The 22,305-nt window shown below is 49.9% G+C and overlaps 1 protein-coding gene and 1 long non-coding RNA gene across 2 annotated transcripts; both read right to left on the bottom strand.

Annotated features, from left to right (window-relative positions):
* Window positions 1-1,568: 1,568 nt before the first annotated feature.
* LOC113566556 lies at window positions 1,569-5,080 on the bottom strand. Its single transcript, XR_003409137.1, has 8 exons — window positions 4,925-5,080; window positions 4,526-4,798; window positions 4,249-4,450; window positions 3,113-3,299; window positions 2,405-2,905; window positions 2,143-2,337; window positions 1,934-2,060; window positions 1,569-1,853 (listed from the first exon to the last, which is right to left on the bottom strand). It is a non-coding gene; the product is annotated as an uncharacterized LOC113566556 (long non-coding RNA).
* Window positions 5,081-5,210: 130 nt separating this feature from the next.
* LOC113566557 lies at window positions 5,211-6,100 on the bottom strand. The gene is made up of 2 exons (XM_026992637.1): window positions 5,687-6,100; window positions 5,211-5,608 (listed from the first exon to the last, which is right to left on the bottom strand). The coding sequence occupies exons 1-2, from the start codon at window positions 6,000-6,002 to the stop codon at window positions 5,427-5,429; spliced, it is 498 nt and encodes a 165-aa protein (XP_026848438.1). The 5' UTR covers window positions 6,003-6,100; the 3' UTR covers window positions 5,211-5,426.
* Window positions 6,101-22,305: the final 16,205 nt, after the last annotated feature.

Raw genomic sequence — 22,305 nt, 5'->3', positions numbered from 1 at the left:
GAGCCAATTCGCGAAAAGGCTGCATCATGAGACCCGGCAGATGGAGTCAGATGCTGGGCAAATACGCACACCGTCAAATAGTGTGGTTCCGGTTCCGGAGGTCCAACATAGGGAGCCCCAAAGGATAGAGGCTGAAAGCCAACAGATGGAGACGGACAACCATCAGCCGCAACATCAGCCAGACATTAGTATAAATATAACGCCCGTCCAACCGTCATTACGCAGCACCAAGGTCCCAACAATCTTCCTGCCCCTGGTGCCTGCAATTGTACCCCTAATCAATAAATTGACAATAAATCCGAACGTGGGGAAATTCACGACGAAATCGATGGCCAACAGTGGACTCAGAGTCCACTGCGACGACATGACAACCTACAACGCCATTCAGAACGCCCTAGCTGAAGACAGCACCCAATTGCACACACACCAGCCGCGCAGCGAAAGGGGCTATCGTGTAATAGTGCGTCATTTACACCACACTACGCCCAGCAGCTGGATAACGGAGGAGCTGGAACGACTCGGATACACTGCCCGGTTTATCCGAGGATTAAAACACCGTTTTAATGGAAGGCCTCTAAACATTTTTGAGGTTGAAATTCAGCCCAAGGCGGATGGCGGCCATGAGGCAATACTTGACGTTAAACAACTGGCCAACCAGTGCGTCTCGATAGTGAGACAAGCCAAGCCACGCGATCCAGCCCAATGCCATAGGTGCCAGGAGTTTGGGCATACTAAAAATTATTGCAGACGGCCATTCATGTGCATGAAATGCGCAGGAGATCACACCACAACAGCATGCAGGAAACACAGGCAGGAGGATCCTAAATGCGCCAATTGTAGCGGCAAGCACGTGAGCTGCGACAAGGGATGTGCCGCCTACAAAAAGGCTCGTAGCCATCTAAGGGCAAACCGGCTCATCGGTGAGCAGCAGTATCAACAGCAACGCCAGCAGCCACAGCAGCAAACCGAGAAGCAACGCCCACAACAGAAACACAACAAACATCAGCGTACGCAGCAGCAGCAGCATCAGCAGCAGTCACAGCAGACGCAACGACAGGGCCGCCAACAACAACAACAGCAGCTAGCAACAATCAGCGGCAGCGGTAGGCCGTCGTACAGCCGGGTAGTACGTAGCGGAATTACTGAGCAGGAGCAGCAGCAGCAACAGCCACGAGCGGACAATCATCAACAGCAGCATCGCCGACCACAGCAACAGCAGCAGCCATATGTCCGTACTGTTGAGCAGCAACAGCCATCACAAAGGAAGCGGCCACAGCAGCAGCAGCATCAGCGGCAGCAGCGCGCAAGAGTTGTACAAGGGGCCAAAGCAGCACCAGCACCAACTCCAATAGCAGCAGCAACGCCCAACACCCGCAGGCCCTTGTATAGCCGAGGTGCTCAAGCCAATCCGGCCGAAAATCATTTGGCCAAGTTCCAACAGAAGTTGAGGGATGAGCAGCAGCAGCACCACCACCAGCAGCAACAAGAACAGCAAAAAACTCTCCCCGCAAATTTCCAGTCCCATGCCCATAAAGAAAATGCAGAATTTCTCTCAAGACTTGAGGCCAAAATCGATAGTCTATTTTCTGCAATAGTCAAATTAATAAATATCAATACAAATAAAACAAGCAAAACAACAAATAGCAGTTCACCAAACTCTTTGGACATGGCCCTGTCTTCCGCCAATGATGCCTTTTATGTTTAGTCCAGTCCCGAATGGCCTGTCAAACCAAAAAGTCAATCCAGTACAGACTATTTCCACCCACAGCGTCAGCCAGAACGGCAACACTTTTAAAATTGCCTTCTGGAACGCGTGTGGTGTGACAAACAAGTTGAACGAGGTCGAAGTTTTCCTGAAAAGGAAAAAATACAATTAATGATGGTCATCGAAACACGCACAAGGGCCGTCTCTGTGAGCGGATTCCACACTTACACTGCACAAAATCCGGCAAACGATCGCAGAGGGGGAGTAGCCATCCTGGTCCGGGACGATGTCACCCACTCTGCTCTGCAGCCAATTTCAAAGCCATTCATCCAGAGTGCACCTGTCATCGTCTTCACTGAAAAGGAAAATAAAAAGGGAATTATTTTTGCGCCGATCTACTGTCCGCCTGTATTCAAGTGGGCGCCTGCCCATTTTACTGGATTGATAAGACATTTTGAAGAACTCTGCGTCGAAGAAACAGCATCCGGCTTCCTTGTATGCGGTGACTGGAACGCGAAGCATGTGTGGTGGGGAAATGCCCGTGGATGCGCCAGAGGGAAAGCACTGATGGAGGCTGTACACACCAACAACGGCTGCAATTTGCTGGCCACCGGTGGTGCCACACACTATCCCTACGACAAAAAAAAGAGACCATCAGCGATTGACTTTGGAATCTACAAAGGAATCAACGACACTCACCTGAGTATCCGTTCAAGCTCGGTTTTGGACTCTGATCACTTGCTGCTCAGGGTGGAGTTGACGATCGGCAACGGTGGACGTAGACATCCTACGCCCACAGTCAGGAATCATCTGCTCCCAGCACGCGCCAATATCAGCCTGTTCCAAAAGTCGCTGGAACGGTTGATCAATCTCAACACCGAGATTAGGATAGCGCAGGACATTGATGACGTCGTTTACTTGTTTTTGAACAATATACGGGTAGCAGCAGCAGCAGCAACAACACAACATCAACAGCAGCATCCAAACACTCATCGAAGATGGCCACAGCAGCGTCAGCATCATCATCAGCAGCGGTCACAGCAACATCACCGGCACCATCACCTCAAGCTGGACGAGGCTACAAGCGAGCTGCTCTCCATCAAACAGCAGTGCAAGAGGATCTGGCTGGCGACCCGCACCATCGAAGCCAGACGAAACTACAGGGCGGCGCAAAATCGTCTTAACAAGGGGCTCACAATCCTGAAAAACAAAAACATCAACAAACTGTTCACAGGGATTGACAACAAAGACCGCTATCAAATGCAGAAACTTTGGAAATTGACCAGCACAATCAAAAGACAGCCGCAGCCAAACTGGCCACTGAGGCTGCCAACTATGACTGGAGGCAAGGCAAGTGTCTCGTGGACAAAGTCAACAGCTGAGACAGCCGATGCCTTTGCTACTCACCTGGAGGAGAGATTCAGCCCGATACTGTCCAATTCAGATGAAGAGCGGGCCGCAATCAATAGAGAGCGTGAGCAGTCAAAACGGCAGAAGCAGCTACAACCGGACCAGGAAACCAGGATTCCCTTCAGACCAGTCACACTGCCTGAGCTGATGCAGATTGTGGATGCATTGGAGCTGTCCAAATCACCTGGGGGAGACAAAATCAATAACAAACTGATTAAAAATTTGCCAAAAAAAGCGCTATTATATTTAATACTAATATATAACTCCATTTTCAGGCTGGGCCACTTTCCAAGTCAGTGGAAACATGCCCAGATTAAAATGATTTTAAAACCGGGCAAAAACACAGCAGACATGTGTTCCTACCGGCCAATCAGTCTATTATCTGGCCTTTCAAAGATCTTTGAAAAATTGCTGATGGCGAGACTGTTTGAGGTGGAGAATTTTGCCAAGGCCGTACCCAATTACCAATTTGGATTTCGGCGGGAGCATGGCACTGAACAGCAGCTGGCTCGAGTCACTCAATACATCCTCAAGGCGTATGAGAAAAAACAAGTTTGCTCGGCAATTTTCCTGGACATTTCCGAAGCTTTTGACCGAGTATGGCATGAAGGGCTGCTGTACAAGTTGATGAAGCTGCTGCCTTTAAATTTGTACTGCATTCTGGAGAGCTACCTGGCTGAACGCACTTTTTGTGTGAGCTGCGGAGACGAGGAACTTTCAAGAATCGGGAAAATATCAGCTGGAGTCCCACAGGGCAGTGTTCTTGGACCAATATTATACACAATCTATGCCTCGGACATGCCAATGCCTCACCTCATCCAGGACAGCACTGGCTTCCATCCAGAACGGGAATCAATGCTTCTGTCCACGTATGCCGACGACACGGTGATAATGAGCGCATCTGCAATCCCAAATGTGGCAGTCAAATATAACCAAAGATACCTGACTCACTTCTCTATATGGGCCAAGAAGTGGTGCATTAACATAAATGCGAAAAAAACCGGACATGTAATATTCACACTGAGGACAATTAGATCAACGGACTTAAGGCAAACGCCGACTATAAATGGACAGGCTGTGCCACTTGCCAAATCACACACATATCTGGGCATAAAATTGGACAAAAAACTCACCCTAAGCTCACACATCACGAGGATCTGCACAAAACTCCGATCAAGAGCGGCCAAACTGGACTGGCTTGCTGGCCCAAAAAGCCGGCTGCCAAGCGAAACCAAGGCTATAGTCATCAAGCAGCTCATCATGCCCATTTGGCAATATGGTCTTCCGGTTTGGGGCGCACTTACATCCGATTCCCAGCTGCGACGGGTGCAAAGCCTACAAAATAAAATTATTAGACGGGCAATGAAGGCGACAAGGTTCACCAGGAACGATGCGATAAGACAGACTCACAATCTAGACACAATCGACGAAGTGTTCCATGCGGCAAGTGGGCGCTTCGCCAACTCCTTGGCTTGCCATGTCAATCCGGAGGCTCGGAAACTATTACTGCAGCCGTATGAACCACAGCGATTGCAGAGACCACGTTATCTGCAACAGCTGCTCCAACACTTCCGCCCGCTGCAGCCTCAAAATCAGGATCGGAGCAGCCATCATCATCAACATCCAGATCCGGCCATCTCCGAGGAATCGCTTCCAACGCTGGTCCGTCTCGAAGAGGAGGAGCTGAAAAGAAAGAGACAGGAGGAATCAGACGCCAGGCAATTAAGAAGAATCCAACAACAAAATATCATCAATCCGAACCCCGAAAGGTTCAACGAATCGATGATAAATTGCTTCAGAAAACGATACCTCAGCGGCCAAACTCCCCGAGAAAGAATAGTGGCTCTTATCTTTGGCCAGCCACTTTCTGTCCAAAGGATAATCCTGCCAGATTACGAGGGGGATCCCGATCCAGCGACGCAGCAGCAGACGCAGCAGCAGACTCAGCAGCAGACGCAGCAGCAGACTCAGCAGCAGATGCAGCAGCAGACGCAGCAGCGGACCCAGCAGCAGACGCAGCAGCGGACTCAGCAGCAGACACAACAACAGATGCAGCAGCAGACGCAGCAGCGGACTCAGCAGCAGACTCGGCAAATTCTGGCGAGCAGCAACCGGCAGACGTCACATCATCGTTGCCAGACACGGGCTGCAAGCAGCAGCTCACGCACCCTGGACGACAGCCATCGACGCAATCCGCAAGAGGCACTTCTGGACCACGGACTGGAGCAAGTCCGACGGCGCCTTGAACGGGTGGTCGACGACGACGACGTCCAAATCATCTCAGATGACGACGACGACGACGTCCAAATCATCACCGATGTCCAATCCATCTCAGATGACGATGACCACAACAACGACGATGATGCCGGCCGGCACATTGCGCACACCGCCACAGTGACTCCGCACTTTGGTGCAGCAAGGCGCCGCTCACTGGGACGCCGCAATCCGGCCGCAGCAAGTCCAATGTTCCTGTGGTGGACATTGTCGTTGTACCTGGTAAATGTAAAAATGACATTAAAATTTGCAAAATTATCCCCTCCACAGAGTAATATAAAACGGCACAAAACTCACCTGAAGCGTGTACAAACACGCTTGCGACACCGGGCGACACCCCTAGTTGCTCCTCTGATCCTTTCTCATGGGCGTCACCACGGCATCCGGCCTCCAGAAGGGCTCCGCGGACGAGAGTCATCACGGCTGCTGGTTGGCTATGAATGCCAATTTGGACACGCTTGCGCTGCACACATGGCGCATCCGAATCCACGCAGGGGTGGTTTTCCTGCACTTCATGGCTGCTGGCAACCATCGCCACACAAATCTGGCCGAATCCCGGGCCACCTGGAGGACCACGGCGATCGCTCCATCCACTCTGCACGGCGCTGTGCATTGTCCACGTCTCCTGCCGCACCTTACACACGCGCTCATCCAGCGCCGTACGGTTGCGCACCGTGCCAAACACTCTGCTCCAGACGACGACGATGATCCAGTACCTGCAAATAGAAATAAAATAGAATTAAATTAAATTAAAATGTAAACAATTGTTCAAATATTGTCAATACTTATCTGTTTGTGACCACCGCTGATTTATGTACGTTAATCCTGTGATTGACACATAAGGGCTGCCAGACCATTAGTTTCATGTTTTAATGTTAATGTTAATGTAATGCTACTGTAATGCTAATGTTAATGTTAACAGCCCGCCAATTTTAAAAATCACATCATTGTTGTTAGTTAAGCTTAAATGTAAATTGCCGAAGTTATGGTAATAAGAAAAGCTGGAAATAAACTCCGCCAGTAGCAAAGCTGGCGGGCGAGTGTGCGCATCGTAGGCGTGCACGCGCATCTAATTACATCGAAAAAAAAAAAAGTGACTTGTGTTTTTTGTTGTTTTATGTGGAACTTTAAATGTATTAAAATACATGTTTAAACCGGGACTAAATTAAATGAAACTAAATAAACAATATGTGCCAAATAATTGCAAATAATGCAATATAATCATCTGTGATCGTGCCTTAATTCAGGGAAGCCAATAAACCCAACTGAGGAAAGAGGAAGAAAAAGCAAGCTACTGAGTACCTGGACCAGGCCACCAAATGGACGCACTTGCTCCAAATCTGACGACCAATAATATGGATGTTATGGATGCTATGGACAACTCGGCAAGAGCCGAAGCGGGTGGTGAGTGCGTTACTCAAATAAGTTCTGCCGTCATATCGACCAGGCCCCTGGGAGGGAACCCCTCCGCAAATGCATCCCTCTTCGAACCAATGTTCGACTCAGAGGGGGATGCGGATCTGGCTGAGTTGGAGACGGACTCGCCAGAGAGTACCCTGAGCTCCTTGGGAGCTACGGTGCTGGAGTTCGAGCGTCGTTTCGTGGACAGGGGTTTATATGTTAGAAAATACCCGCCAATCCCACCAAAAACAGACGCCAACATAGAAGAAAAACCGCCATCAAATACACGTACAAACACGCAGACAAAAATAGCCCCCAGCGAAAGTGCAACGGGTTCCAAAAATAGCGGCGCTTTCGCACTAACAAAAGAGCATTTAAGTGCACATAAACAAAACAAGAACAAATGTTATGCCCATATGTTTTCGTGCCAAAACATTAGCGAAAACAAAAACAAGCAAACAACTCACACAAGCATCAGAGAGAGCGACGCTTGCGCTCTCTCGGCAGCCGAACCCTCGGCGCACAATCAAAACGGAGGCTCGTCACATCAAGCCCCAAAGCGTTTGCCGCCAAACAAGCACTCACACACTTATGACAAAAAGAGAGATGCTTGCTCTCTCCCGCCGAACCAAAACACAAACACATACAAGAACGAAGCTAGCCTGACCTACGCCAATAACAAAACAAAGACAAACACACTGACTTATGCCGAAACCATAAACGGCACACAGAAAAACAATGACCAGCAACAGCAACAAAGTTTGACGACAGCTGAACGCAATAATTCTAGCAGAAGCAGAAAATGCTTGCTGCCCACTCTGACTCAGGCGGACGAGCATAATACTCAGACAAGGCCTAGTACCAGAACAAAACTGGTAAAGGAATGGCTAATTAGCGTTCCCCCGCTACTGGCCAATGAAATGCCCTCGCCCCTGCCCCTTACCCCTATAGCAAAGGATAAATTGACTACAAATTCGTTTCGCTCGCCGCTCAAAAGAAGATGCGCGGCGATCGAAACGGATACAGATGACGATGACTTCACCTGCCTCACTCTGGACACGCCCATGTTCAAGAGCCAATTCGCGAAAAGGCTGCATCATGAGACCCGGCAGATGGAGTCAGATGCTGGGCAAATACGCACACCGTCAAATAGTGTGGTTCCGGTTCTGGAGGTCCAACATAGGGAGCCCCAAAGGATAGAGGCTGAAAGCCAACAGATGGAAACGGACAATCATCAGCCGCAACATCAGCCAGACATTAGCATAAATATAACGCCAGTCCAACCGTCATTACGCAGCACCAAGGTCCCAACAATCTTCCTGCCCCTGGTGCCTGCAATTTTACCCCTGATTAACAAATTGACAACAAATCCGAACGTGGGGAAATTCACGACGAAATCGATGGCCAACAGTGGACTCAGAGTCCACTGCGACGACTTGATAACATACAACGCCATTCAGAACGCCCTAGCTGAAGACAGCACCCAATTGCACACACACCAGCCGCGCAGCGAAAGGGGCTATCGTGTAATAGTGCGACACTTACACCACACCACGCCCAGCAGCTGGATCTCTGAGGAGCTTGAACGACTCGGATTTACTGCGAGGTTTATCCGAGGTTTAAAACACCGTTTTAATGGAAGGCCTCTAAATATTTTTGAGGTTGAAATTCAGCCCAAGGCGGATGGCGGCCATGAGGCAATTCTGGACATTAAAAACCTGGCCAATCAATGCGTCTCCATAGTAAGACAAGCCAAGCCACGCGATCCAGCGCAGTGCCATCGGTGCCAGGAGTTTGGGCATACTAAGAACTATTGCAGGCGGCCATACAAGTGCATGAAATGCGCAGGAGATCACCCCACAACAGCATGCAGGAAACCCAGGCAGGAGGATCCCAAATGCGCCAATTGTAGCGGCAAGCACGTGAGCTGCTACAAGGGTTGTCCCGCCTACAAAAAGGCCCGCAGCCATTTAAGGGCAAACAGGCTCATCGCTGAGCAGCAAAGGCAGCAGTACCAACAGCAACGCCAGCAGCCACAGCAGCCAACTGACCAACAACGCCCACAAACTCAGCAGCCGAGTCGCCAATCCCAATCCCAGCAACAACAGCAGACAGCAAACACAGGCACCAGAGGTAATGGCAGGCCTTCCTACAGCAGGGTGTTGCGGTCCGGGAATGCTGAGCAGCAGCAGCAGCCACGAGCGGCAGAACGGCAACAGCCGAAGAACAGTCTTCGTCATTCCCAGCAACAGCAGCCTCATATCCCCGCCCCCAAACAACAGCAGTCATCTCAAAAGAAGCGGCCACAACACCAACAACAACAGCAGCACTCAAGCGGCAGACAGGGGGCCAAAGCAGCACCAACACCAGCTGCAGCAGCAGCAGCAACGCCCAACACCCGCAGGCCCTTGTATAGCCGAGGTGCGCAAGCCAATCCGGCCGAAAATCATTTGGCCAAGTTCCAGCAAAACCTAAGGGAAGAGCAGCAGCAGCAACATAAACAAAAACAGCAGCAGCGCGGTCACAATTTGGGTCGGCAGCACCAGCAGCAGCACCAGCATCGCGGCCATCATTCCCAGCCACAGGCCAAGGGGCGCCAATGCCAGCGCGATCAACGGGTGCAGCCAACTCCAAATCGTTTCCAGACGCCGAGAAATCCCCAGCATCAGCAGCAGCCGGCCATCCAATGCGATGGCAAGTGTGTGGAAATCCTGAAAGAGTACGCCGTCAAAATAGAAAACTTGGAGAAAAGACTGCAAGAGCTTACCATACTAATTGCAAGCCTGACGGAGGCAAAGGGCCGTGGCTCAGCAGCGGCCAATCCTCCAACACAGACACCAGCAGCAGCACCAGCACCAACACCAACACCTACAAGGCCCGCCGCCAATTCACAACCTGACGCCGCAGCCGTATCGGAGGACTCTGATATGGACTGCGAAGCACTCAGCGACGATGGCGACGACCAGTGGACGGACGACGATTCAGTTGACGACGAGATAGCGGATATCCTAGACGACTACGATAGCTACTACTCTGACTACTTTTGATGAGCCCAAAAGTCGGTCCTGAGGCAGCCTGACAATCCACCGCACAGGTCCAGAGCAGCCACTGAAATAAAACAAAATGACGTCAATTCGCATACCAACAAAATATGGACAAAACTCAAAATAATCACACGTACCTGCCACGCCTCCGACAGATCTGCCCCTCCAGCAGCTGCCCCTTCATCAACACCACACATTTGATGCCAATTGGACGACATTTTGGAATATATTGACGACGCTCCGGACAATCCACCGCACAGGTCCAGAGCAGCCACTGTAAATAAACCAAAATGACGTCAATATACACATCAACACAAAAGGTCCAAACATACACAAAACATACGTACCTGCCACGCCTCCGATAGATCTGCCTCTCCAGCAGTTGCCACACCAAATTCGCCATCCAATTCCTGCCAAATGGGCGAAATTTGAGGCCCCTATCGTCGTCGCCATCAACATCCAGACTGCCGCTAAAAGAAGAAAAAAAACATCAATTCACGCATCAACACAAAATAGCCATTACTTCTACTAATCACACTTACCTTCAATACACTCACAGATCAGCCTCTCCAGTACCTGCCTCGCCACCAACCGCAACATTTTGTTGCAAGTTGGGCCCAATTTGGACGCCCCTCCAACAACGCTGCCGTCAACCGATGGCCGTGACGTCACGCCATCATCACAAAACAGCAGCAGCAATCCAACGACGAGGCCAGCCAATACAGACACCAATGGCCAGCGCGCCATCTCCATCTCCATCTACATCGACAGTGCATCCTGGGTGGCCGGACCAGAGCCACTCGGATGCAGCCAATCCGCACTCATATGCGGCCATCTCCACTGCGGCCATTTCCACTGGTCATCGCACCCCGATTGGCCGGACCAGTGTCAATCCCCATTTCTCCAGGCAGAAGCAACGTGGGCGGCCGGACCAGAGTCGCTCGTCAAACACCATCACCATCCACGCCAACTCCTGGATTCTGCCTCTGCCAATTCTGATGCTGCAGATGCGTGATCTGCTGCATCACACACACGTGCACATCCAGCGCTGAGGCGGATGCGCCCTGTGCCATCCACTCTGCTCCAGACGACGACGATGATCCTCCAGTACCTGAAATAGAAAATAAATAGAATTAAATTAGTCTATAAATATCATTAATGTTGCAATCTGTTCAATACTTATCTCTTTGTTTGTATAAATGTACGTCAATTATTGCGAATGTCAAAATAGGGCTACCAGACTGTAATACTGATAGAATGTAAACATGTCTGTAGATGTTAATGTTAATGTAATGTTAATGTCAATTGCCCGCCAATTTTAAAAATCACATCATTGTTGTAAGTTAAGCTTAAATGTAAATTGCCGAAGTTATGGTAATAGGAAAAGCTGGAAATAAACTCCGCCAGTAGCAAAGCTGGCGGGCGAGTGTGCGCATCGTAGGCGTGCACGCGCATCTAATTACATCGAAAAAAAAAAAAGTGACTTGTGTTTTTTGTTGTTTTATGTGGAACTTTAAATGTATTAAAATACATGTTTAAACCGGGATTAAATTAAATGGAAACTAAACAAACAATATGTGCCAAATAATTGCAAATAATGCAATATAATCATCTGTAACCGTGCCGTAATAGTGAAGCCAATAAACCCAACTGAGGAAAGAGGAAGGAAAAGCAAGCTACTGAGTACCTGGACCAGGCCACCAAATGGACGCACTTGCTCCAAATCTGACGACCAACAAAATGGATGTTATGGATGATATGGACAACTCGGCAAGAGCCGAAGCGGGTGGTGAGTGCGTTACTCAAAATAGTGCTACCGATATAATGACCAGGCCCCTGGGAGGGAACCCCTCCGCAAATGCTTCCCTCTTCGAACCAATGTTCGACTCAGAGGGGGATGCGGATCTGGCTGAGTTGGAGACGGACTCGCCAGAGAGTACCCTGAGCTCCTTGGGAGCTACGGTGCTGGAGTTCGAGCGTCGTTTCGTGGACAGGGGTATATATGTTAGAAAATACCCGCCAATCCCACCAAAAACAGACGCCAACATACAAGAAAAACCGCCATCAAATACACGTACAAACACGCAGACAAAAATAGCCCCAAGCGAAAGTGCAACGGGTTCCAAAAATAGCGGCGCTTTCGCACTAACAAAAGAGCATTTAAGTGCACATAAACAAAACAAGAACAAATGTTATGCCCATATGTTTTCGCGCCAAAACATTAGCGAAAACAAAAACAAGCAAACAACTCACACAAGCATCAGAGAGAGCGACGCTTGCGCTCTCTCGGCAGCCGAACCCTCGGCGCACAATCAAAACGGAGGCTCGTCACATCAAGCCCCAAAGCGTTTGCCGCCAAACATGCACTCACACACTTATGACAAAAAGAGAGATGCTTGCTCTCTCCCGCCGAACCAAAACACAAACACATACAAGAACGAAGCTAGCCTGACCTACGCCAATAACAAAACACAAACAAACACATTGACTTATGCCGAAACTGTAAACGGCACACAGAAAAACAATGACCAGCAACAGCAACAAAGTTTGACGACAGCTGAACGCAATAATTCTAGCAGAAGCAGAAAATGCTTGCTGCCCACTCTGACTCAGGCGGACGAGCATAATACTCAGACAAGGCCTAGTACCAGAACACAACTGGTAAAGGAATGGCTAATTAGCGTTCCCCCGCTACTGGCCAATGAAATGCCCTCGCCCCTGCCCCTTACCCCTATAGCAAAGGATAAATTGACTACAAATTCGTTTCGCTCGCCGCTCAAAAGAAGATGCGCGGCGATCGAAACGGATACAGATGACGATGACTTCACCTGCCTCACTCTGGACACGCCCATGTTCAAGAGCCAATTCGCGAAAAGGCTGCATCATGAGACCCGGCAGATGGAGTCAGATGCTGGGCAAATACGCACACCGTCAAATAGTGTGGTTCCGGTTCCGGAGGTCCAACATAGGGAGCCCCAAAGGATAGAGGCTGAAAGCCAACAGATGGAGACGGACAACCATCAGCCGCAACATCAGCCAGACATTAGTATAAATATAACGCCCGTCCAACCGTCATTACGCAGCACCAAGGTCCCAACAATCTTCCTGCCCCTGGTGCCTGCAATTGTACCCCTGATTAACAAATTGACAACAAATCCGAACGTGGGGAAATTCACGACGAAATCGATGGCCAACAGTGGACTCAGAGTCCACTGCGACGACATGACAACCTACAACGCCATTCAGAACGCCCTAGCTGAAGACAGCACCCAATTGCACACACACCAGCCGCGCAGCGAAAGGGGCTATCGTGTAATAGTGCGTCATTTACATCACACTACTCCCAGCAGCTGGATAACGGAGGAGCTGGAACGACTCGGATACACTACCCGGTTTATCCGAGGACTCAAACATCGTTTTAATGGGAGGCCTCTAAATATTTTTGAGGTTGAAATTCAGCCCAAGGCGGATGGCGGCCATGAGGCAATTCTGGACATTAAAAACCTGGCCAATCAATGCGTCTCCATAGTAAGACAAGCCAAGCCACGCGATCCAGCTCAATGCCATCGGTGCCAGGAGTTTGGGCACACAAAAAACTACTGCAGACGGCCATACAAGTGCATGAAATGCGCAGGAGATCACCCTACAACAGCATGCAGGAAACCCAGGCAGGAGGATCCCAAATGCGCCAATTGTAGCGGCAAGCACGTGAGCTGCTACAAGGGTTGTCCCGCCTACAAAAAGGCCCGCAGCCATCTAAGGGCAAACCGGCTCATCGCTGAGCAGCAAAGGCAGCAGTACCAACAGCAACGCCAGCAGCCACAGCAGCCAACTGACCAACAACGCCCACAAACTCAACAGCCGAGTCGCCAATCCCAATCCCAGCAACAACAGCAGACAGCAAACACAGGCAGCAGAGGTAATGGCAGGCCTTCCTACAGCAGGGTGTTGCGGTCCGGGAATGCTGAGCAGCAGCAGCAGCCACGAGCGGCAGAACGGCAACAGCCGACGAGCAGTCGTCGTCCTTCCCAGCAACAACAGCCACATATACCCGCCCCCAAGCAGCAGCAGTCATCACAAAAGAAGCGGCCACAACACCAACAGCAACAGCAGCATTCAAGCGGCAGACAAGGGGCCAAAGCAGCACCAACACCAGCTGCAGCAGCAGCAGCAACGCCCAACACCCGCAGGCCCTTGTATAGCCGAGGTGCGCAAGCCAATCCGGCCGAAAATCATTTGGCCAAGTTCCAGAAAAAGCTAAGGCAAGAGCAGCAGCAGCAACAAGAACAAAAACAGCAGCAGCGCGGACACAATTTGGGTCGGCAGCACCAGCAGCAGCACCAGCATCGCGGCCATCATTCCCAGCCACAGGCCAAGGTGCGCCAATGCCAGCGCGATCAACGGGTGCAGCCAACTCCAAAACGTTTCCAGACGCCGAGAAATCCCCAGCATCAGCAGCAGCCAGCCATCCAATGCGATGGCAAGTGTGTGGGACTCCTAAAAGAGTATGCAGTTAAAATAGAAAACTTGGAGAAACGACTTCAAGAACTTACCACATTAATTGCAAGCCTGACGGAGGCAAAGGGCAGTGGCTCAGCAGCGGCCAATCCTCCAACACAGACTCCAGCAGCAGCACCAGCAGCAGCACCAGCAGCAGCACCAACACCTACAAGACCCGCCGCCAATACACAACCTGACGCCGCAGCCGTATCGGAGGACTCTGATATGGACTGCGAAGCACTCAGCGACGATGGCGACGACCAGTGGACGGACGACGATTCAGTTGACGACGAGATAGCGGATATCCTAGACGACTACGATAGCTACTACTCTGACTACTTTTGATGAGCCCAAAAGTCGGTCCTGAGGCAGCCTGACAATCCACCGCACAGGTCCAGAGCAGCCACTGAAATAATACAAAATGACGTCAATACACACATCAACACAATATGGACAAAACTCAAAATAATCACACGTACCTGCCACGCCTCCGACAGATCTGCCCCTCCAGCAGCTGCCCCGTCATCAACACCACACATCTGATGCCAATTGGACGACATTTTAGGATTTATTGACGACGCTCCTGACAATCCACCGCACAGGTCCAGAGCAGCCACTGTAAATAAACCAAAATGACGTCAATATACACATCAACACAAAATGGTCCAAACATACACAAAACATACGTACCTGCCACGCCTCCGATAGATCTGCCTCTCCAGCAGTTGCCACACCAAATTCACCATCCACTTTCTGCCAAATGGGCGAAATTTGAAGGCCCTATCGCGGTCGCCAACAACATCCAGTCCTCAGGCTGCCGCTAAAAGGAGTAAAAACATCAATTCACACATCAACACAAAATGGTCCAAACTCACTCAAAACATACGTACCTGCCACGCCTCCGATAGAGCTGCCTCTTCAGCAGTTGCCACACTAAATTCGACATCCAATTCCTGCAAAATGGGCGAAATTGAGGCCCCTATCGCCGTCGCCATCAACATCCAGACTGCCGCTAAAAAGAAGAAAAAACATCAATTCACGCATCAACACAAAATAGCCAATACTTTTACTAATCACACTTACCTGTCAATACACTCACAGATCAGCCTCTCCAGTACCTACCTCGCCACCAACCGCAACATTTTGTTGCAAGTTGGGCCCAATTCGGTCGCCTCTCCGATTGCGCTGCCGTCAACCGATGGCCGTGACGTAACGCCATCATCAAAAAACAGCAGCGGCAATCCAACGACGAGGCCAGCCAATACAGTCGACTCTGGCCAGCGCTCCATCTACATCGACATCGGCAGTGTATCCTGGGTGGCCGGACCAGCAGCCACTCGGATGCAGCCTCTCCGATTGCGCTGCCGTCAACCGATGGCCGTGACGTAACGCCATCATCAAAAAACAGCAGCGGCAATCCAACGACGAGGCCAGCCAATACAGTCGACTCTGGCCAGCGCTCCATCTACATCGACATCGACAGTGTATCCTGGGTGGCCGGACCAGCAGCCACTCGGATGCAGCCAATCCGCACTCATATGCGGCCATCTCCACTGCGGCCATTTCCACTGGTCATCGCACCCCGATTGGCCGGACCAGTGTCAATCCCCATTTCTCCAGGCAGAAGCAACGTGGGCGGCCGGACCAGAGTCGCTCGTTAAACACCATCACCATCCACGCCAACTCCTGGATTCTGCCTGCCAATTCTGATGCCGCAGATGCGTGATCTGCTGCATCACACACACGTGCACATCCAGCGCTGAGGCGGATGCGCCCTGTGCCATCCACACTGCTCCAGACGACGATGATGATCCTCCAGTACCTGAAATAGAAAATAAATATAATTTAATTAGTTTAAAAATGTCATTAATGTTGCAATTTGTTCAATACTTATCTCTTTGTGACCACCTGTTTGTATAAATGTACGTCGATTATTGCGAATGTCAAAATAGGGCTGCCAGACTGTAATACTGATAGAATGTAAACATGTCTGTAGATGTTAATGCTAATGTAATGTTAATGTCAATTGCCCGCAAAAATTCAAAAGAACATTATTGTTGTTAGTTAAGCTTAAATGTAAATTGCCGAAGTTATGGTAATAAGAAAAGCTGGAAATAAACTCCGCCAGTAGCAAAGCTGGCGGGCGAGTGTGCGCATCGTAGGCGTGCACGCGCATCTAATTACATCGAAAAAAAAAAAAAAAAAAAGTGACTTCTGTTTTTTGTTGTTTTATGTGGAACTTTAAATGTAATAAAATACATGTTTAAACCGGGATTAAATTAAATGAAAACTAAATAAACAATATGTGCCAAATAATTGCAAATAATGCAATATAATCATCTGTAACCGTGCCGTAATAGTGAAGCCAATAAACCCAACTGAGGAAAGAGGAAAAGCAAGCTACTGAGTACCTGGACCAGGCCACCAAATGGACGCACTTGCTCCAAATCTGACGACCAACAAAATGGATGTTATGGATGCTACGGACAACTCGGCAAGAGCCGAAGCGGGTGGTGAGTGCGTTACTCAAATAAGTTCTGCCGTCATATCGACCAGGCCCCTGGGAGGGAACCCCTCCGCAAATGCTTCCCTCTTCGAACCAATGTTCGACTCAGAGGGGGATGCGGATCTGGCTGAGTTGGAGACGGACTCGCCAGAGAGTACCCTGAGCTCCTTGGGAGCTACGGTGCTGGAGTTCGAGCGTCGTTTCGTGGACAGGGGTTTATATGTTAGAAAATACCCGCCAATCCCACCAAAAACAGACGCCAACATACAAGAAAAACCGCCATCAAATACACGTACAAACACGCAGACAAAAATAGTTCCCAGCGAAAGTGCAACGGGTTCCCAAAATAGCGGCGCTTTCGCTCTTACCAAAGAGCATTTAAGTGCACATAAACATAACAAGAACAAATGTTATGCCCATATGTTTTCGCGCCAAAACATTAGCGAAAACAAAAACAATCAAACAACTCACACAAGCATCAGAGAGAGCGACGCTTGCGCTCTCTCGGCAGCCGAACCCTCGGCGCACAATCAAAACGGAGGCTCGTCACATCAAGCCCCAAAGCGTTTGCCGCCAAACATGCACTCACACACTTATGACAAAAAGAGAGATGCTTGCTCTCTCCCGCCGAACCAAAACACAAACACATACAAGAACGAAGCTAGCCTGACCTACGCCAATAACAAAACAAAGACAAACACACTGACTTATGCCGAAACTGTAAACGGCACACAGAAAAACAATGACCAGCAACAGCAACAAAGTTTGACGACAGCTGAACGCAATAATTCTAGCAGAAGCAGAAAATGCTTGCTGCCCACTCTGACTCAGGCGGACGAGCATAATACTCAGACAAGGCCTAGTACCAGAACACAACTGGTAAAGGAATGGCTAATTAGCGTTCCCCCGCTACTGGCCAATGAAATGCCCTCGCCCCTGCCCCTTACCCCTATAGCAAAGGATAAATTGACTACAAATTCGTTTCGCTCGCCGCTCAAAAGAAGATGCGCGGCGATCGAAACGGATACAGATGACGATGACTTCACCTGCCTCACTCTGGACACGCCCATGTTCAAGAGCCAATTCGCGAAAAGGCTGCATCATGAGACCCGGCAGATGGAGTCAGATGCTGGGCAAATACGCACACCGTCAAATAGTGTGGTTCCGGTTCCGGAGGTCCAACATAGGGAGCCCCAAAGGATAGAGGCTGAAAGCCAACAGATGGAGACGGACAACCATCAGCCGCAACATCAGCCAGACATTAGTATAAATATAACGCCCGTCCAACCGTCATTACGCAGCACCAAGGTCCCAACAATCTTCCTGCCCCTGGTGCCTGCAATTGTACCCCTGATTAACAAATTGACAACAAATCCGAACGTGGGGAAATTCACGACGAAATCGATGGCCAACAGTGGACTCAGAGTCCACTGCGACGACATGACAACCTACAACGCCATTCAGAACGCCCTAGCTGAAGACAGCACCCAATTGCACACACACCAGCCGCGCAGCGAAAGGGGCTATCGTGTAATAGTGCGTCATTTACATCACACTACTCCCAGCAGCTGGATAACGGAGGAGCTGGAACGGCTCGGATACACTACCCGGTTTATCCGAGGACTCAAACATCGTTTTAATGGGAGGCCTCTAAATATTTTTGAGGTTGAAATTCAGCCCAAGGCGGATGGCGGCCATGAGGCAATTCTGGACATTAAAAACCTGGCCAATCAATGCGTCTCCATAGTAAGACAAGCCAAGCCACGCGATCCAGCTTAATGCCATCGGTGCCAGGAGTTTGGGCACACAAAAAACTACTGCAGACGGCCATACAAGTGCATGAAATGCGCAGGAGATCACCCCACAACAGCATGCAGGAAACCCAGGCAGGAGGATCCCAAATGCGCCAATTGTAGCGGCAAGCACGTGAGCTGCTACAAGGGTTGTCCCGCCTACAAAAAGGCCCGCAGCCATCTAAGGGCAAACCGGCTCATCGCTGAGCAGCAAAGGCAGCAGTACCAACAGCAACGCCAGCAGCCACAGCAGCCAACTGACCAACAACGCCCACAAACTCAACAGCCGAGTCGCCAATCCCAATCCCAGCAACAACAGCAGACAGCAAACACAGGCACCAGAGGTAATGGCAGGCCTTCCTACAGCAGGGTGTTGCGGTCCGGGAATGCTGAGCAGCAGCAGCAGCCACGAGCGGCAGAACGGCAACAGCCGACGAGCAGTCGTCGTCCTTCCCAGCAACAACAGCCACATATACCCGCCCCCAAGCAGCAGCAGTCATCACAAAAGAAGCGGCCACAACACCAACAGCAACAGCAGCATTCAAGCGGCAGACAAGGGGCCAAAGCAGCACCAACACCAGCTGCAGCAGCAGCAGCAACGCCCAACACCCGCAGGCCCTTGTATAGCCGAGGTGCGCAAGCCAATCCGGCCGAAAATCATTTGGCCAAGTTCCAGAAAAAGCTAAGGCAAGAGCAGCAGCAGCAACAAGAACAAAAACAGCAGCAGCGCGGACACAATTTGGGTCGGCAGCACCAGCAGCAGCACCAGCATCGCGGCCATCATTCCCAGCCACAGGCCAAGGGGCGCCAATGCCAGCGCGATCAACGGGTGCAGCCAACTCCAAAACGTTTCCAGACGCCGAGAAATCCCCAGCATCAGCAGCAGCCAGCCATCCAATGCGATGGCAAGTGTGTGGGACTCCTAAAAGAGTATGCAGTTAAAATAGAAAACTTGGAGAAACGACTTCAAGAACTTACCACATTAATTGCAAGCCTGACGGAGGCAAAGGGCAGTGGCTCAGCAGCGGCCAATCCTCCAACACAGACTCCAGCAGCAGCACCAGCAGCAGCACCAACACCTACAAGACCCGCCGCCAATACACAACCTGACGCCGCAGCCGTATCGGAGGACTCTGATATGGACTGCGAAGCACTCAGCGACGATGGCGACGACCAGTGGACGGACGACGATTCAGTTGACGACGAGATAGCGGATATCCTAGACGACTACGATAGCTACTACTCTGACTACTTTTGATGAGCCCAAAAGTCGGTCCTGAGGCAGCCTGACAATCCACCGCACAGGTCCAGAGCAGCCACTGAAATAATACAAAATGACGTCAATACACACATCAACACAATATGGACAAAACTCAAAATAATCACACGTACCTGCCACGCCTCCGACAGATCTGCCCCTCCAGCAGCTGCCCCGTCATCAACACCACACATCTGATGCCAATTGGACGACTTTTTAGGATTTATTGACGACGCTCCTGACAATCCACCGCACAGGTCCAGAGCAGCCACTGTAAATAAACCAAAATGACGTCAATATACACATCAACACAAAATGGTCCAAACATACACAAAACATACGTACCTGCCACGCCTCCGATAGATCTGCCTCTCCAGCAGTTGCCACACCAAATTCACCATCCACTTTCTGCCAAATGGGCGAAATTTGAAGGCCCTATCGCGGTCGCCAACAACATCCAGTCCTCAGGCTGCCGCTAAAAGGAGTAAAAACATCAATTCACACATCAACACAAAATGGTCCAAACTCACTCAAAACATACGTACCTGCCACGCCTCCGATAGAGCTGCCTCTTCAGCAGTTGCCACACTAAATTCGACATCCAATTCCTGCAAAATGGGCGAAATTGAGGCCCCTATCGCCGTCGCCATCAACATCCAGACTGCCGCTAAAAAGAAGAAAAAACATCAATTCACGCATCAACACAAAATAGCCAATACTTTTACTAATCACACTTACCTGTCAATACACTCACAGATCAGCCTCTCCAGTACCTACCTCGCCACCAACCGCAACATTTTGTTGCAAGTTGGGCCCAATTCGGACGCCTCTCCGATTGCGCTGCCGTCAACCGATGGCCGTGACGTAACGCCATCATCAAAAAACAGCAGCGGCAATCCAACGACGAGGCCAGCCAATACAGTCGACTCTGGCCAGCGCTCCATCTACATCGACATCGACAGTGTATCCTGGGTGGCCGGACCAGCAGCCACTCGGATGCAGCCAATCCGCACTCATATGCGGCCATCTCCACTGCGGCCATTTCCACTGGTCATCGCACCCCGATTGGCCGGACCAGTGTCAATCCCCATTTCTCCAGGCAGAAGCAACGTGGGCGGCCGGACCAGAGTCGCTCGTCAAACACCATCACCATCCACGCCAACTCCTGGATTCTGCCTGCCAATTCTGATGCCGCAGATGCGTGATCTGCTGCATCACACACACGTGCACATCCAGCGCTGAGGCGGATGCGCCCTGTGCCATCCACACTGCTCCAGACGACGATGATGATCCTCCAGTACCTGAAATAGAAAATAAATATAATTTAATTAGTTTAAAAATGTCATTAATGTTGCAATTTGTTCAATACTTATCTCTTTGTGACCACCTGTTTGTAAAAATGTACGTCGATTATTGCGAATGTCAAAATAGGGCTGCCAGACTGTAATACTGATAGAATGTAAACATGTCTGTAGATGTTAATGCTAATGTAATGTTAATGTCAATTGCCCGCAAAAATTCAAAAGAACATTATTGTTGTTAGTTAAGCTTAAATGTAAATTGCCGAAGTTATGGTAATAAGAAAAGCTGGAAATAAACTCCGCCAGTAGCAAAGCTGGCGGGCGAGTGTGCGCATCGTAGGCGTGCACGCGCATCTAATTACATCGAAAAAAAAAAAAAAAAAAAAGTGACTTGTGTTTTTTGTTGTTTTATGTGGAACTTTAAATGTAATAAAATACATGTTTAAACCGGGATTAAATTAAATGAAAACTAAATAAACAATATGTGCCAAATAATTGCAAATAATGCAATATAATCATCTGTAACCGTGCCGTAATAGTGAAGCCAATAAACCCAACTGAGGAAAGAGGAAGGAAAAGCAAGCTACTGAGTACCTGGACCAGGCCACCAAATGGACGCACTTGCTCCAAATCTGACGACCAACAAAATGGATGTTATGGATGCTACGGACAACTCGGCAAGAGCCGAAGCGGGTGGTGAGTGCGTTACTCAAATAAGTTCTGCCGTCATATCGACCAGGCCCCTGGGAGGGAACCCCTCCGCAAATGCTTCCCTCTTCGAACCAATGTTCGACTCAGAGGGGGATGCGGATCTGGCTGAGTTGGAGACGGACTCGCCAGAGAGTACCCTGAGCTCCTTGGGAGCTACGGTGCTGGAGTTCGAGCGTCGTTTCGTGGACAGGGGTTTATATGTTAGAAAATACCCGCCAATCCCACCAAAAACAGACGCCAACATACGAGAAAAACCGCCATCAAATACACGTACAAACACGCAGACAAAAATAGTTCCCAGCGAAAGTGCAACGGGTTCCCAAAATAGCGGCGCTTTCGCTCTTACCAAAGAGCATTTAAGTGCACATAAACATAACAAGAACAAATGTTATGCCCATATGT

This window comes from Drosophila persimilis, unplaced genomic scaffold (assembly GCF_003286085.1).
Source record: "Drosophila persimilis strain 14011-0111.01,24,50 unplaced genomic scaffold, DperRS2 tig00000777-arrow-arrow-pilon, whole genome shotgun sequence".
NCBI lineage: Eukaryota > Metazoa > Arthropoda > Insecta > Diptera > Drosophilidae > Drosophila > Drosophila persimilis.
This window is presented reverse-complemented; position numbering and strand designations above follow the sequence as displayed.

What these genes read in the sequence shown, in the direction of transcription:
- LOC113566557 (XM_026992637.1), bottom strand. Translation starts at nt 6,002, where the DNA reads ATGCACAGCGCCGTGCAGAGTGGATGGAGCGATCGCCGTGGTCCTCCA. An exon ending in CGTGTTTGTACACGCTTCAG is followed by an intron (nt 5,609 to 5,686) that starts GTGAGTTTTGTG and finishes TACATTTACCAG; the next exon opens with GTACAACGACAATGTCCACC.